Source organism: Geotrypetes seraphini, chromosome 2, assembly GCF_902459505.1.
Source record: "Geotrypetes seraphini chromosome 2, aGeoSer1.1, whole genome shotgun sequence".
NCBI classification, from domain to species: domain Eukaryota; kingdom Metazoa; phylum Chordata; class Amphibia; order Gymnophiona; family Dermophiidae; genus Geotrypetes; species Geotrypetes seraphini.
The window spans coordinates 509,887,160-509,904,619 of NC_047085.1; the positions used below are offsets into that span (position 1 = coordinate 509,887,160).

The window sequence follows — 17,460 nt, forward strand, 5'->3', positions numbered from 1 at the left end:
GTATAAGATGTACATTTTGGTAGGTAATGTCCAAGAGGACCTGTTTGGAATAAGCCGCATGTTTTATGTATGAGACGCCCCTTGCCTGAGAACCTGAAAGACACTAATATGTATGTATAAAAAGGCATATGATAGAAATGTTTCAGAGATTTTTGACACGGCTGAGTTTAGGCTTTTTAGTTACCAGTGACAAGATGTTGAAGTGTGTGATAGTCATAACATAACAGTTAACTGTAGCTAAAAGTCATAAAAACAACTTACAGTATAAATAACAGAAAACAGGCTGGGGGTCAGACTGACCTGGCAACATTTGTTTATAAGAACTAACCTATTTTTTACACCGTTAGCTTGGGAAGCAAAATTTAGCTGTTTACCTCGAGATCCCCAGTATTTGCACATAGGCCTGCTGGGATGTCTTGTGATTCAATAGCATGCGATAATTAAGTCGTCATTGTTGCTAAGGAAAACTACTAATAAAGTATGATTAACCAGAAACCATGTGAATTGAATAGAGCCAATAGAATGTTACTGAAGTATGTAATTTTTAATTGGATCCTAGTAAAGCAATTGTAATCTAATTAGAAACCTAGAACATGACGGCAGAAAAGGGCCAGCGGCCCAACAAGTCTGCCCACTCTAAGGACCCTCCCCCCTAAGCACTTCCTCGAAGTAAACCTACATGCTTATCCCATTTTTTCTTAAAATCGAGCATGTTGCTTGCCTCAATTACCTGAAGTGGAAGATCATTCCAACGATCAACCACCCTTTTGGTGACAAAATACTTCCTAGTGTCGCTATGAAATCTCCCACCCCTGATTTTTAACGGATGCCCTCTTGCCATAGGACCTGTAAGGAAAAAGATATCTTCTTTTACCTCAATACGGTCAGTAACATGTTTGAACGTCTCTATCATGTCTCCCCTCGTTCCTCGAGAGAGTATAGCTGCAACTTACCTATACGTTCCTCATACGGGAAATCCTTGAGTCCTGAGACTATCCTGGTGGCCATTTGCTGAACCGACTCCACTCTCGGCTCACCTTTTGATAATGCGGCCTCCAAATTGAACACAATATTCTAGATGAGGTTTCACCATGGACCTATACAATGGCATTACAACTTCGGGCTTTCAGCTGACAAAACTTATTCGGATGCAACCCAGCATTTGCCTAGCCTTGGATGAAGCTTTCTCTACTTGATTGGCAGTCTTCATATCTTCACTAATGATTACTCCCGTTCTGCAGCAGTTCTTGCTAAGGTCTCACCATTCAGAGCGTAAGTACTGCATAGATTTCTGCTGCCAAGGTGGAAGATGTATCAACTGGGTATGTTTAATAATGAATTAACTGATGATGTCATAATCTCAATAAAATGGCCAGTCACTTGTATTTTGGTGAGACTTTTTGGTTGTTTTCCTACCAGTTAGTAGGATGCCAAAAAAAACTCCCAAGGCTTTGAATGTTTAAACTACACTTTTGTGTCTGGTAGGTTTTTTTTCCTAGACCTCCTCTAGAGATAGAGAAGCTGATGAGGTAACCCTACCAAAACACTGCCATAGTGGCCATCTTGGATTTCTCAGTTTTATTTTAAAAGCTTCCATTTGTCTCAAAACACTTTGATTTGGCTAGTAATCGATTATCATGGATTTCTCAGGCCTGTTTTGTGCTGGATGGGTTGCCTTAGGAGCATATGTTTGGGGGGGGGGGGGCTAGAGTTGTAGGTTTAGACCCCTGGTCCCTCCAGAATCCCAGAGTTGCAAAAAGCTTGAGAGGTGGGTCATAAATCTGTCCTACAGCCCTTAGCAATTCAGCATCACCAATGAAACTAAAATGCACATACACCTGGGCAACAGGGAAGGGACTTGAAGTACACTGAAAGAGGTCCTCAGGGGAACCAGGTCAGGTTTTTGATTCTGAATTTGTGACTTTGATGTATGATGCCTATACGAAATATGAAAAGTCTTGGTGACAGTGAGCGAACAGAAGGGGTTATCCCTGCACAGTCAAGTTCTGCCATATCCAGAGGACCAGCAGGAGCCTGAAGTCCTGTCTGAAAAGGACTAGGATGTTTGGGGGTCAGATTCAATACCTCTGCTCTCTAGAAGTGCTTCCTTTCTAGAGAATGTGGGATCTCACATGGGCGCTATCAGCCAAGAGTCTGTGGCGACCTTGGACCAGGGTGACGATCCCACAGTGTGCAGACTCTTTAAACATGCGGACCTAAATGAGATCATTGCAGTTTCTCTGCAGGAATTGAACTTGGATGTCCCACAATTGTCTGCTGTACAGCGTTCACTGCTGAGCAGTACCAAGACCCAATCCATTTGTTTTCCATTGCATCCTGAGATAACTATTGGGCTCATAATCAAAATTTTAAAATGTTCAAAAACCAACCTTAAGTTGGCACTTGGACATCCTAATAGCAGAGCCGTCTAAGTGCTGATAATCAAAACCAACTTTCTGGACGTGCAGGAATGTTATGGGCAGGGATTGGGCGGGCTTCAACCTGAATGTACCCCAGCCATAATAAAAGCTTTCCTTAAGGGAACTTAGATGCCGGCAGTTAGACCTGTTTGAGTTGCGTCTAAGTTCCACAAAGGTGCCCAATCTGACAAGAAGACCACTGGAGGATTTAAGGCATGACACCCCCCCTTACTCCCCCAGTGGTCACGACCCCGTCCCACCACCCAAAGAGTGAAGGATCAAATCATGGCTCCTTTTGAGGCTACAGGCAGTCTTGCCAGTCTTCAATGAGCTCCTCTGCTCAGAGATGCTTTCAAGGGTCCAGGCAGAGTTTTGGGAATTATAGCTGACTCTCAGCCTCCAGTGGTCAATTGGCATCCACCTCAAAGAAATCCCAATGATGCCAGGTCCCACTCCAATCTTTTGTGTATAAACACACACACACACACATTGTGTTCTCAGGCTGAGGCAATGGGTGCCTCCAATTAGCAGGGGCCATGCCCAAAATAAACCAAGCCTTTCTGCAGGTGTGAGCAAACAGGATGTCCATAATTCTGAGGCCTAGGTCCCATAACCAATTTATTGCTATACTTTATCCATGGGAAAAGATACATCCACTAGAACTAGGTTGTGGGAGAAGGCATCCCAGGTGTTATTGTCTTACAGGGAAAAACACACAGATATCAGGTAGAAAGGAAAACATGGCCTGATCAAAGGGAAATGGCCTATACTAAAAAAGCCTGGAGGTAATTATTCATTGTACTTAATAGATGAGAGAAACACACAGAAAGTAAATAGGATCAAAGCACAAGGAGATGAAGGCCTGGTATCTCTTTGTCTTGCAAACCAAATTTCAGGGAATTTTCTCCATTCATCTCCCTTTAACCCTTTCTCTGCTTGCCCATTGGCGTTTCAGCTTATGCCTGAGCTTTAGTGCATATGTAAAAAAAAAAAGGAAAAAATTAAAGATTACTGTTATTAAGCTCCATGCACTAACACCTGCTTTCAGTCTCAGGCTTTGAGATATCTCCAGAGGCTTGTCTTGCAGCAGCCAACAGAGTAAGGTTGCTATCTTAAAGAAATTGGAATTTCTATCCTATATACGATTCTTCTGGTCAATGGTTTCAGAGTGGAACAAGTGTTAGTGCTGGCTGCACTCAGGTGGGGATTTTTTCCGGTCCACCTGGTTAATGCTGTGTTGCATTTGTTAATTATGTATAATTTGTTGCTGAGCATATCAGAAGTGAGCGGGGAGCTCCCTGTGCTCCCTCTTTCAGGGGTTATCAACTGCTTTGGTATGAATGGAGGAAACAGGGATGTGGAGCCAAAAAAGTAGATGATGCCTTTTACATTCCCTCGTGGGTTTGGGAAAGGAACCCACAGGTTCAGGAATCATGTGCTTTCTACGGGAAAGAAGATTATCAAGGTAAGAACCTAATCTTCCCATACCTGTCTCTGACAACTGCAGATGTTATGGCCAGTCCTAATAGAGCAGCAAGCAGGTCGGGAGTAGCCTGGTGGTCAGTGCAGTGGACTCCAGAGAAGGAGACCCAGGCCCATATCCCACTCAAACTAGTACACTTGTGTTGGAAAGTATGAGCCCACCAAACACTTACTGTACTGTGGGGAAAATTAACTCTTGGCTGTGTCCTCTAATTGCCTAATTTCAATCTTACCTTGAGTTCAGAAAATTGAAAAAACCTATTTGGTAAATTTATGCAATGATTTCACATTATATTACATTGTACTGCATCATATTGTATCTCACTGTATTGTACTCCACTGAATTCTACTGTATTTTGTGTCTTCACTGATATGTCTCAGTGTATGGTGCGGTTGTTAGAGATACAGCCTTGGCATCCTGAGGTTGTAGGTTCGAATCCCGCACTGCTCCATGTGACCCTGGGCAAGTCACTAAATCCCCATTGCCCCAGGTACATTAGATAGAGTGGGAGCCCACCGGGACAGTTAGGGAACAATGCTTGAGTACCTGAATAATTTGTAATCCGCATAGAATTGTAGGATATGTGGACTATAAATTATTAAATAAATCAATCCAAATATAGGTGACATCTGTAGGCATAAGGGCTATTGTGGTCTACAGTTGGGTACAGGTGGTTTGGGTGAGTTTTTGAGGGCTCACCATACAATGTAGGGGGGGGGTTATGTTGAGATATGTACCTGCAGTGTCCCCTAGGATGCCCCACTGCTCTGCTGGGATGTCTGTGTGACCAGTCTACTATAAAGGCTAGCCCCTCCTACATACCAATGGCTTTTTTTTGTGTGTGTGTGTTAATTTAGACTTTTTTTTTTCTGAAAATGGTCAAAAAAGATAGACGCACTAAGGCCGTGATTCTATAAAGTCCACCTAATATTAGGTGCCGCTATGGGCGCCTTGGCACTCAACACCTCACAATCGGCTTTAATTAGACTTAATTGAAAGTTGGGCGCCTAACTTGAAACATTCAGCTCTATAAAAGGTAGGCACCTTGCTCAAAGCGTCTACAGTAAAAGTAGGTGTGGTTAGGGGAGTGGATCATGGCATGTTTTCAAGTTAGGCGCCTTTTTGCGAATTGGGTGCCATTAGGCTCTGATATCTGTGCCTAACTTTAGGCATAGAAAACCCTGGCATCAATTAGGGATGCCTAAATATTAGGATTCTGAGGGCCACCTAAGCTTGCTTAGGCAATGCTAAGCATAATTCTATAATGGGTGCTCAGCTGAACATCTTTTTATTGAATACAAGAACAATAAATAGGGTACAACCAAGACAAACCATTCAAATAAGAGCCCTAGTTCCCAACCCTCCACCCCCCCTCCCAGACCTCCCACCCACCCAGAGGTGGGTCAACATTTTATAGAATCTGCCTATATCATATTGGGTTGAAAAGGTGACGGCAAACTCTAGAAAGATGCTAGGTTGCATAGGGAGAGCTTTAGCCGGTAGGAAAAAGGAGGTATAAGATTTTGGTGAGACCTCATTTAGAATATTGTGTACAATTCTGGAGGCCACACCTTCATAAAGATATAGAAAGGATGGAGTTGGTCCAGAGGAAGGCTACTAAAATAGTATGTGGTCTTCATCATAAGGTGTATGGGGACAGACTTAAAGATCTCGGCCTGTATACTTTGGAGGAAAGGAGGGAGAGGGGAGATACGATAGAGACGTTTAAATACCTACATGGTGTAAATACACATGAGTCGAGTCTTTCATTTGAAAGGAAACTGCAATGAGAGGGCATCGGTTGAAGTTAAAAGGTGATAGGCTCTGGAATAATCTAAGGAAATACTTTTATACAGAAAGGGTGGTAGATGCATGGAACAGTCTCCCAGAAGTAGTGGAGACAGAGACTGTGTCTGAATTCAAAAGGGCCTGGGATAGGAACGTGGGATCTCTTGAAGAAAGAAAGAGATAATGGTTACTGCGGATGGGCAGACTAGATGGGTCATTTGGCTTTTATCTGCCATCATGTTTCTGTTTCTATCAAACTGCCCCTCAGGAGGGAGAATGGCTGCAGGACGTTCAGTTCAGCTGAGGGGAGGCTGCTGCCACTCTGGAACCCGCCCAACTCCACAGCCCTGGCTCCTGCCGACAGGGCACAACTCAAATGCCTCCTCTGAATATTCTGACCAATGACTAGCAGAAGAAATAGACACGCCTTCTTCCCTCCGCCAATCAGAGCTAGAGGGAGGACCCTTCTACTCTCCCCGCCCAGGAAACATTCTGACCAATCAGCACTAAAAGAGATTGAAGAACATGCTGAGTCTCCGCAGGCTCAGCTCTTAGGATGAAGCTCCGCCTCCCCTTTGTGACATCATCAGGCTGCGCCCACCAGAGACTTCGTGTTTCGTTCTTCCTTTGTTCTTTTCATTTGCAGATGCACCGAAGATCTCCAGCTCCAAATCTCAGTTTCTGCCCTTCTCTCCAGCGCTGCAAGAGGCAAATCCTGGGCCAGAAAGAGAGTCTCCAGTTCAGGAAAATAAATGCCTGCAGGAGTTTCTGCGCCCTAACATCCTGTCATCTTGTTGCAAACGGTACTGCAGTTTTTGATCTGGGACAGCAGGCCTGGCTGGAGACTGGCACTTTGGGACATTTGTGAGAGATCAGAGGTCCCTCAAAGGGAGATTTTGCGTCCCAGGTACTTTGTGTAACTGCTGTCTAGTTGCTCTGCTCATCTTCTGACACTGTGAATTTTATGCACACACATCTCTCTCTCTGCTGATCTCGGCTGAGAAGTCTTGCCTTCTCAACTACCATTTTTCCCCGAGAATAAGACTCTGCTTTATATTAATTTTGGGCCCATTAAAGGCACTAGGTCTTATTTTTATTTTTTTTTTGGGGGGGAGGGGGTCTTTTTTTTTTCTTGTTCAATGATTATCTCCACCCCAATTCTTCCTATTTCCTTTCCCTCCCCCACATGTGCAGCATCTTTCCTTCCCTTTCACCCATCCCCTTGTGCAGTATCTTTCTATCCCTGTGCAGCAGAACCCTTGCAGCTTCTGTCCCTCCCTCCTTCCCATCCCTTGTACAGCAGAACCCTTGCAGCTTCTGTCCCACCCTCCATCCCATCCCTTGTGCAGCAGAACCCTTGCAGCCTATATCCCTCCCTCCCCTTGTGCAGCAGAACCCTTGCAGCTTCTGTCCCTCCCTCCTTCCCATCCCTTGTGCAGCAGAACCCTTGCAGCCTATATCCCTCCCTCCCCTTGTGCAGCAGAACCCTTGCAGCTTCTGTCCCTCCCTCCTTCCCATCCCTTGTACAGCAGTACCCTTGCAGCTTATATCCCTCCCATCCCCCATGTGGAGCATTTTTTAATCCCTCCCATCCCCACCTCACACACCCCTCTCCCTGCTGACCCTTTCATCTCTTCCACTCATCCAAATCCTGACCGCGAGACCAAAATACAGTACCTTATAACAAACCGCATCGTCAGCAGCACAGGCCCCATCGTGGCTTTCTCATGCCCGGGCGTTCCTTTGCCGCATTGATGATGACATCATCAGCAACGTGGTAGAGGAATGCCCAGGCGTGAGAAAGTCACGATGAGGCCTGTGCTGCCGACGATGCGGATTGTTGTAAGGTACTATATTTTGGTCTCGCAGTCAGGGTTTGGATGGGTGGGAGAGATGGAAGGGATGCGGAAGGAGCACTGCTGCCATAGGCAACTAGGGCTTATTTTCGGGGTAGGTTTTATATTCAGGGGAATACGGTAAATAAGCCCCTACTCTGGGCCTATATACACACATCAGTTCTGATATGCTGAGCCCCAGTACTGGGTAGTCTGAAAAAAAAATAACCCCATTGTGGGACTGTGTGTTATGTGATTCTAAATTGTATGCATCCAGCAAACTTCCCCCCCTCCCAATGATCTATATGCCACTCAGAAGATTCTGAGTGTGTTTCAGATGCGGGTGACGTTTGAGGATATCTTTGTCTCTTTCTCTGAGGAGGAGTGGGGTTATTTAGATGAAGAGCAGCAGGAGCTGTACAGGGAGGCGATGAAGGAGAATTATCAGACCCTGATCTCATTGGGTAAGGGACAATTTTACATATTTTAGCCAAAATGCAAATGGAGAAAGAGGAAAAAAAATCACATGACAAAAGCAAAATATATTAATGCTCAAAAATAATGTTTTGTTTTGTCTTATTATTTTATTTATCATTTTTCAAATACATATCAAGTATCCACTTGTACAGAAAGCTAAAGATAAAACAAGTAATCTCAGAGTAAGACCATTTAAATATAAACAGTTAACTTAGGTAAATTAAAGTAAGATATAATTCATGATGAAGAAAAACTTTGCTTAAATTCAGCTCAAGTCCTCAAATTAGAGATCCAAGGCGTAGCAAAAGCGAGTTTTATTCCAATTAGAAGCCAATGGCTTCTAATGAAAAGAAAACAATGGACTGATTAACTAAACATGGATAATCTATAATCCTAAACAGCACTCATAATGGGAGTGATTATTCTTCCCCCTCTTCAAGGCGTGATATTGACAAGATAGTTGACAGCTGACAAGGTTCAAAGAAAACATATATTCTAAAGCGATAATGTATCACAAGGATGACAAAGAAAAAATGTCGCCCCCCCCTAGAGCTATAACTTCTGGTTTTAAAAGTAAAAATTCTTGCCTACGCTTTTGTGTATCAAAAATAATGTTATGTACAAGTACTGTTGCACTCAATTGATCATATCAGTGATGAAATAGACAGCAATTGACGGTCTCCCATCATAAATTGGCATCTTAAGTCACAGGTAAAAAATATTCCCTTTTATTAATTTTGTTAAACGTTCCATTTATTAAAGGAAAATGGCTTCTCATGATGGTGTTTAAAATACATAAATAATGAAAATACTTTCAAACCCAACTTTATTCTTATTACGGATAATCAAAATAGCGGGTTAGGATGGGAGGGACAGAACTTGACGTATTGACTTAGGCAGTCTTTTCTAGGCAGCAAGGGAGAAGGAACGTAGTCTGGAGTTGGCAGTAGAGGAGAATGGTACTGATGAACAGATTTCCTGGGGAGGAACATAGGGAGAGATAAGAGAGGAGAGTGCCAGCATATTTCTGTAAGTATGGCGCAGCTTCTCTAAAGAAACTCCGCCAAAGCATGGGGGTTTTGTATAGAAAGTTTCTTTGTCTTGCAAGACCCTCCCCTGGCTGTGATTATATGGCACCCTATTGGAGAAAACCTGCTGTCTATCTAGCCCACCCACCCCGGTCCACGCCTCCATTCTTCACTGGGGGCCCAGGACAGGAGTGTCTTCTTGAACTTTCTGCTTCTTGAACTGTCCATTCTTCACACAGGTACATTCAGTACATCAGCTAGCCCCCACTTTTGGGGCCTGGCATGGCAGGTCTTAGGTTCCCGGATGGAGTGTACTGCTGACTTGCATTTCCTTTCAGCACTGTTAAATAGCTTATTGTCTTTTCAGCACTGTTTTGTGTCCTTGAGAAGAACAATCTGTTTTACACACTCACATAGCCACACAGTAGCATCTGAATTGAAACCAGTCTGTGACTTCAGCAAAAAGCAGTAAAAAGGTCTCACACCTGTAAAACTCTCCCACAGTCTCCTGTCATCTATCTCATGCAGCAGAATTTTGAATGGATTGAAGTGGGAGAGATGTCTTAAAGGTAGCCTCTGGTAAAGTAATGGAGAGGTCAGATTCCCGTGTTGCTGCATAGGTACGATACCTCAAAGCAGGAGAGGAGTCTAAAAGTGCTCTATGATGGAACGTCAGAGGGACCTTGTTCTGGGTCCGCAAGGTGAGAAGAAATCCCAGTTCCTCCTGGACGTCTTTGGTCAGATCTGTCCAACAAAGACTCTTAATATAGTTGCGAAGTTGCAGATAGGGAAAAATATCCTGCGGAGAGTGAATTCATGTTGCAAGTCTGAGAAGGGCATCATCCGACCTTCTTCCGTGAGCACATGAAAAAGATGTTGGATGCCCTTCCGTGCCTAGTGCAGAAAATCTGGAGAAGAAGTAACCACCAGAAAGTGCGGGTTGTGTCTGATGGCCAGGTACGGGGAAGCTTTAGCTGAAAAGTGGTGTCGTCGAAGAATCCATCTCCATGCAGCAACAGCCATTGGAAGCAGATGAGACAATGTAGCAACAGGCAGGTGAAGCAGGCCCATGGAATGAAGATAACAAGTGAAATGTACAGAGTCTAAGAGAGACAGTTCAAGTCTGGTATTAGTAAAGTCAGTAGCCTAGTGAAACCAGTCACTGACATGTCTCATAGCACAAGCAACAGTAAGAAGTTTGACATTCAAAAGGCCCAGGCCCCCCATGGATACCGGGGTACAGATAACAGTGTAAGGAAGCGGTGCCCTCTTTCCCGCCACAGATAGGCCTGGAGATGCTGTCGCAATCTCCTTTCATCTCAGACCCTCAAAAAGAGGGGTAAGGTTTTTGAAAACATATAGCCATTTAAGAGCTAAAATCATATTAAACAAATGAATTCTGCCAAGCAAGGAAAGAGGGTATGCTCACCAAAGATTTAACTTCACAGCTGTATCTTTAACAATGGCTGTACGTTAAGAGAATACAATCAAGAAAGGTGATTGGGAATTAAGATCCCTAAATATTTAATGTGGTCTGCTGCCCACTGCAAATGGAAGGGACCTACCCAGGAAGACCTAACCCCCCTGAAGTATGGGTAGAGCGTGAGACTTATGATAATTCAAGGTAAACCCGGAGAAGACTCTAAAGCAAGAGATAATATCCAAAAGAGCAGGTAAAGACTCCTGAGGGTCCGTTAAAACCAACAAAAGATTGTCCGCGTAAGCGAGGGCCTTAACTGAATCCTCGGGGAGCTGAACCCCCGTGATGTCTGGTAATAGGCTAATCAGGGAGAGTAATGGTTCCAAAGTCAAAAGAAAAAGCAATGGGGAAAGGGGACATCCCTATCTAGTTCCTCTTGCAATAGGAAAGGGAAGGGATCGGATCCCATTAACTAACACACTAGCTATGGGGTTATGGTAAAGGGCTGTGATGGCCTGTAGAAACACCTTGCACGCCTAAATGGGAAAGTACCCCAAATAAGAAGGGTCACAGCACCTTATCAAAAGCTTTTTTGGCGTCCAAGCTGACCACTCTGGAGGGCACCTCATGATGTTGACAATAGGCCATGTCCAAAAGCAATTTCCGGACATTCAAAACCAATTGGCGGCCTCTTAACAAGACCCACCTTCTCCTCCCCAATCAAGTCCAGAAGGATCGTGGCCAGCCGGGACGCCAAAAGAGTAGAAAACAACTTGAGGTCTACGCTAGGTTCCTTTCTTATAGAACAAAGCTGCTGTATGCTGCAAATTTGATTACAACACTGCATCTTCTTTAGAATCGCCCAAATAGTATCCAAGCCAGAATATACTTGTATATAATTTAAATAATGAAAGTTCATATTTTATCTCCAAGCAAAGTAGCCTCTGAACACATGGATCGCAGCTAATGAAAACTGAAACTAAAAGCCACAGTGCTTTTACAGTGGCTGACTTTGTGCCACATTTGGAGTCACAGCTGATGTCCTATTTTCATAGAGAGGCTAATTCCTAAGGAGCTTGTCATCCCAAATTTACAGACTTAAATTCCTACTAAACGTTTGTGTCTAAAGCACATTTTGGAGCATTCTGTTCACCAGATATACTACGATATCAGACCATAAATGCATTAATTGCAATCGCATTACTCACACACTAAAAAAGAAAAGAATGCAAAGAGTAGTCCTCTTTCCCCCTCCCCCCGGTCAAAACTACATTACAATATCTGTTGATCTAGTGGTATTGTCAGGGCATGAGCAGGAGTGAGCCCCAAAACTCAAACCATGGCCATAGCTTTTTGGCTGAAACCAAAATTGAGCACAAAAAGGATTTGGGGCCAGTTTTGGCACTAACCGAAACTGAAATTTGGTCAGCTTCTACTCATGCCATTCCCAGGGACCATCTCATCATTTCACAAATGGTTAGCAAATAAGAAACAGACAAATTCTTAAGCCACACATAGAAAATCCCAGTGTAAGATAGCCAATCCTTATTAAACACAGGTAACTTCTTAGAACCACCACTGTTTTCTGGCACATGATTAATACTTTCTGTTTATATTCAACAGATCATCAGATCACACAAGGAAGGAAGAGAGAAAAGAAACAAGGAAAAGATCCTGTAGAAATAGAACAAGTCCAAAGACAATCAGGAAATGTCTGTGAGAATATTTCCCAAGGAACTGAGAGGATTAACACAAAGCAGGAATCAACAGAACAGAGAGAACTTGTAAGAGACTCAACGGATGGAGTCGCTGAGTGTGAGAGAAAAGACAGGGAGCTCAGTAACATCCCTGAGGACCAGAGACACCAATTAGAGAGACCCTTGCGAATTAATAATAGTGATAAAATGAATTCTGAGGCCCACCATGGCAAGAGGAAAGGCAAAACACACCAACACACCCATAGAGCAGTCAAACCATATACATGTAGTGAGTGTATTCAAAGTTTCACTTGGCTTTCAGATCTAGAAGCTCACCAGAAGATTCACACAGGAGACAAAGCATTTTCCTGTATTGAGTGCAAGAAAAACTTCACTCGGCATTCAAATTTAAAAATTCACCAGAGGATCCACACGGGAGACAAACGTGTACTGAGTGTAATAAAAACTTTACTCAGATTTCAAGTCTAAATATTGTCACAAACCCGACACCAGAGTGAGGTTTGTGCCAGAGAAGGGACAAAAACCCCTGTCTGTTAGGAGAGCAGATCAGTGTAGCAGCTCTCCTACAAGCAGATCCCAAAGCTCAGTCATGGGTAAGGGCGCCCAAGAGCAGAAGTCCTGGGGAGGGGAAGTTGAGAGTGGGAATAGCCCGGTGCAGCAGGAGGTGCCTTTAAAGAAGGAACAGCCTAAGAGGCAGGCTCACGGCACTGCTAAAGCACAACTGCTGGACCCAATTAGGGCTAATCAAAAAGCCCACCAGAAGCCCCAGATTGCCCCTCCCCCTTTCAGGTTAGGGCGTAGCCAGCTCAGGACTTTAGAGGCTGCACTAAGGAGAAACAAATCAGTCTACCCTGGGTCAGCCCAGGAAGGAGGCTCGAGGGACTGGGCTCCTGAAACCCCACCAAATCAGGACATTGAAATGGCAGATGTTACTACTGTCCCTGAGGCAAACCAGCCAGCCAGGATGCCATAGAGCTGATGGATACCTCCATGGAACCTGAAGAAATCCACATGGGCGAGAGCTAAGTGAATTTCCTGACTGTTTGTGCTTTGAATTTTTGGTTTTTCTTTTGGACTGTCTGGAAGCACCAGTGTGAGCAGTGCTAGGCTCACGGCTGCAGCTGTGCCTTATTTTGGGGACAGTGAAGAAAGTGTTTGGTGCATTTTTACTTTTGCCTTTTTCTGTTTTGAGAGGACTTTGTGATTGACTGTGTGAAAGGGGTAGTAGCGTGGGGAGAATCCACACAAGATCCTCAGGGTGGGATGGTGGGGCCAATTTTTGGGCAAGCTTTAAATAAAGTGGATTCAGCTACTCCCCTCCCCCACCAACTGCCTGGGAAGTTGGCTGGGTAGGCCTGCTAAAGACCAGGCCTAGGCAGCACGTTCTGAGAGTGTTTGCAAACCATAGTGAATGACCAGTATAAAGGCTGAGTAATTCTTGTAGCCATAGTTCGCCCTTTTGACGGTGGAACTACACTAGAACCATTTGGACTCTTACCTGTCAGAAAGGTGTGGGCTGTATTTTTGTAAGCCCAAATTTTATGTTCATGTTTTGTGTGCAAAGCCTAAACCGTAGCCGTTTGCTACCTAAGAAATAAAGTTGGACACAAGTTCTTTTGCAAAGCTTTATTGTTCCTGACATTTGTTTTTTTTTTATATTCATAAGAACCAGCAGGACCTTCAACTTTCTTTGAAGGCACGACAAGTTCGGTCTTTGCTGAGCCCTGGTCGGTGGCCATTTGCAAAACCCGGCACCGGCAGGCTCACAATATTCACCAGAGGATCCACACGGGAAACAAACCATATACATGTACCGAGTGTAATAAAAGCTTTACTCAGATTTCAAATCTAAAAATTAACCAGAGGATCCACACTAGAGAATGACACGGGGAAAAAATCTGTCCCCATCACCGCCCCGTCACCGTCACTGCCATCCCTTTCACCGCCCCGTCACCGTCACTGCCATACCATTCACCGCCCCGTCACCGTCCCCGTCCCCGCTGCATCCATATAAGCCTTAGTACTGTAATATTTAGCTTATTCCTTTCTTATAAATCAAAGTTCCTGCTGTTGAACTAGAGAAAGAGATGTTCAGCTGGCAGGGCTTTGTTTATAAATTTTTATCAACACAACTAATATACTACTTTATCCTAAAGCAAAAAATAAATAAATAAATATAATTTTTTTTTCTACCTTTTTTTGTCTGGTTTCCACATCTTCTCATTCAATTCCTTCCATCCACTGTGTGTCTTCTCTCTGCGTCTTCCACTTGCTGTTACTGTGCCTCTCCCTTCACCCCCCCCTTCCAATTGGTCTAGCACCCATCTTCTTCCCTCCGCTCCCCCATAGTCTGGCATCTGTCTTCTTCCCACTCTGTCTTCCACATTTCCCTTCCCTTCGGGGTCTGTTCCTCTCCACCCTCCTTCAATGTCTGTCCTATTTCTTTCCACCACCACCCTTCCCTCCCTCCTTTACCATCTGTTCCTTTCTACTTTTCAGCTCCTCTCGCGTGGCCTATCTATCTACCTTCCTCCCTCTTATTTTCATGGCACGTTACAATGCAATTTGTGCAAGCCACTGGAGCCTGCAAGCTCGGTCCCTGTCCCATCCCCACAAACCATCTTGCTTCTGTGCTCCTATTTTCTCCATTTCTAATATCTCCCCTATGTATCTGTCATTGCCCCCCCCCCCTGTGTCCATATACCATCCCCATGGCATGTCCCCTTTATGTCATTGTCCCTATGCCCCATGCACATAATTTCCCCTCTTTCTGTTCCTTCCTGTGTCCAGATTTCCCCTATCTTCCTCTTCCATACCAGTGTGTCTCTTCTTTTCAACCCCATCTAGCTTTTTTCCCTCTTTCTTCCCCTCCCCCCCCCTTGCTTCTAGCATCTGGCTCACCTGCCTGTCCTTCCCTTTCTTTCCTGCTGTGGGTTTTTCTTTCCGTCTTCATCCCCTTGGCCCAGAATCCTTTTCCCTTTCACTCCCTCCTTCCAATTTGAGCCGGGAACACGAGCGATCGCACGGTCCCCGCAGCCACCACCCGCCTGCCCAATCGATCCTACTGTTTAGCCAGCTCTCTCCCTTCTCCTCACCTTAGTTTGTAGGCGACATGCACGCTTTCCCAAAGAGCCGCGCACGCGCGGCTGCTCAGTGTTCAATCTTCTGCTCTGCTGCAACTTCCTGTTTCCGGTTGCGTCGGAGCAGAAGATCGAAACTGAGCAGCAGCGGGTGCGCGGCTCTTTGATAGTGTGCGGGTCGCCGAAAAAGAAAACCTACAAACTAAGGTGAGGAGAAGGGAGAGAGCTGGCTAAACACTAGGATCGCTTGGGCAGGCGGGTGTGTGCCTCGGGGACCGCGCAATCCTTCATGCCTCACTGCGGGGACAAGACCATTCACTGCCCCACGGGCGGTGAATGGCCTTGTCCCCGTCGCCACAGCGACTGCTAGTTTTCGTTCCCCGTTTCGACGGGTGACCCACGACTAAAATGCGGTGGCCGCGGGTAAACTGCCACCGTGTCATTCTCTAATCCACACAGGAAAAAGACCATATACATGTACTGAGTGTAATAAAAGCTTCACTCAGATTTCAAATCTAAAAATTCACCAGAGGATCCACATGGGAGATAGACCATTTACATGTACCGAGTGTAATAAAAGCTTTATTCAGATTTCTTGCCTAAAAATTCACCAGAGGATCCACACGGGAGACAAACCATTTATATGTACTGAGTGTAATAAAAGCTTTACTCAGATTTCAAGTCTAAATATTCACCAGAGGATCCACAAGGGAGACAAACCATTTATATGTACTGAATGTAATAAAAGCTTCACTCATATTTCAAATCTAAAAATTCACCAGAGGACCCACAGAGGAGGCAAACCCTTTACACTCAGTGAGGGTTAAATTCTATATATAGCACCCAGAAAATTGGAGCTGAAAATCGAGCTATTCTATAAGCTTAAAGCTAGGCATGGTTTATAAAAATAACACACCTGGGAACTGCGCCAACAAAAATATGTTGCAAATGCCTGCGCCTAAATTTAAATGGTGGTTAAATCTTCCAGAAAAGGAGTTGAACCCTACCTCCCACCCCAGCTGTAGTTGATATGGAAGCCTTATGGGTTCCCCCCTTAAGGTTTCTAATTTGCAATCTGAAATTTGTACTATTGTGTCCAAAGCGTGATAAGTTTCTACATATTGATACCAGCATTTTATAGATGCTGTTCTATCTAGTTGGAACAGCCTGTTTAATGCCTAGAGAGTGACATGGGGACGGGTACCTGCAGTTAACCACGGGGTGTGGGACAGGCACAGACTGTGTCCCCGTGTCACTCTCTAGGCATTAAACAGGCTGTTCCAACTAGATAGAACAGCATCTATAAAATGCTGGTATCAATATGTAGAAACTTATCACGTCTTGGACAACTGGTAACTGAATTCAGTGATTAATAAAACCGGCAGAAGCTGCTTTTGGATTGAAATGAACTACTGTTAAATGGCATCATTTGAGTCTTATCTGCCTTTGATGTGCCAATGAGAATCTTGTGTGCTGATCAGATTCATACCACTTGCAATGTCCTTCCATCATGTGCCCAGTTGCGTAGGCATCTTACTATTACTGCATCAGACTCATTCATTGTTGCCTGCATCAAGTTGCATTTCCAACATTTAATAGACACTTATTTTTCGGTGGCAGGTCAAATGCGCGCAAGACAAAAGCGCACAGACAAAACCGCCAAGACAAGTGAGCGCAAGACAATTGAACGCTAGGATAACAGCGCAAAAGACAACTGGGCGCAAGGATAACAGCGCAAAAGACAATTGGGCACAAGGATAACAGCGAGCAAGACAATTGAGCGCAGGGACAACTCAGCGCAACAATTCAGCACACCTCAAAATGGTGCATGGCGGTGGTCACGCGCACGTTCACCACATCACCACATTATCAGTATGGTTCCCTTGCCTCTTTGTGCTTTGAATATAAGTCACGTGAATGCATTTTCATTACTATGGTTACATTTCCTCTTTATATATGTGCTCAGAACAGCCCTCCTTCCTTTCGCTGCCTGACTGTCCATTATAGGTAAAGGTCTGGTTTTGCTAGAACTTGCTTTATAATAGATATTTGTCTTGCGCGGGTTTCACTTGCCTTTGGTGAGAGCAACCATACTTCCAAACCTATTTTTCTGTTCATCCACTATACATTGTTGGTTATCTTCTACACTTGTGTTGAAAGACAATCCAATTATCCTTCCAGATGATGTAAGAACACAGGCAAGTGAATCTT

General features: G+C 44.4%; 1 protein-coding gene across 1 annotated transcript; it reads left to right on the forward strand.

The window, feature by feature from the left end:
• Window positions 1-2,132: 2,132 nt before the first annotated feature.
• Window positions 2,133-13,796, forward strand: LOC117354977 (zinc finger protein 583-like). Its single transcript, XM_033932934.1, has 3 exons — window positions 2,133-2,279; window positions 6,338-6,494; window positions 12,075-13,796. The coding sequence occupies exons 1-3, from the start codon at window positions 2,133-2,135 to the stop codon at window positions 12,635-12,637; spliced, it is 867 nt and encodes a 288-aa protein (XP_033788825.1). The 3' UTR covers window positions 12,638-13,796.
• The last annotated feature ends 3,664 nt before the right edge of the window (window positions 13,797-17,460 follow it).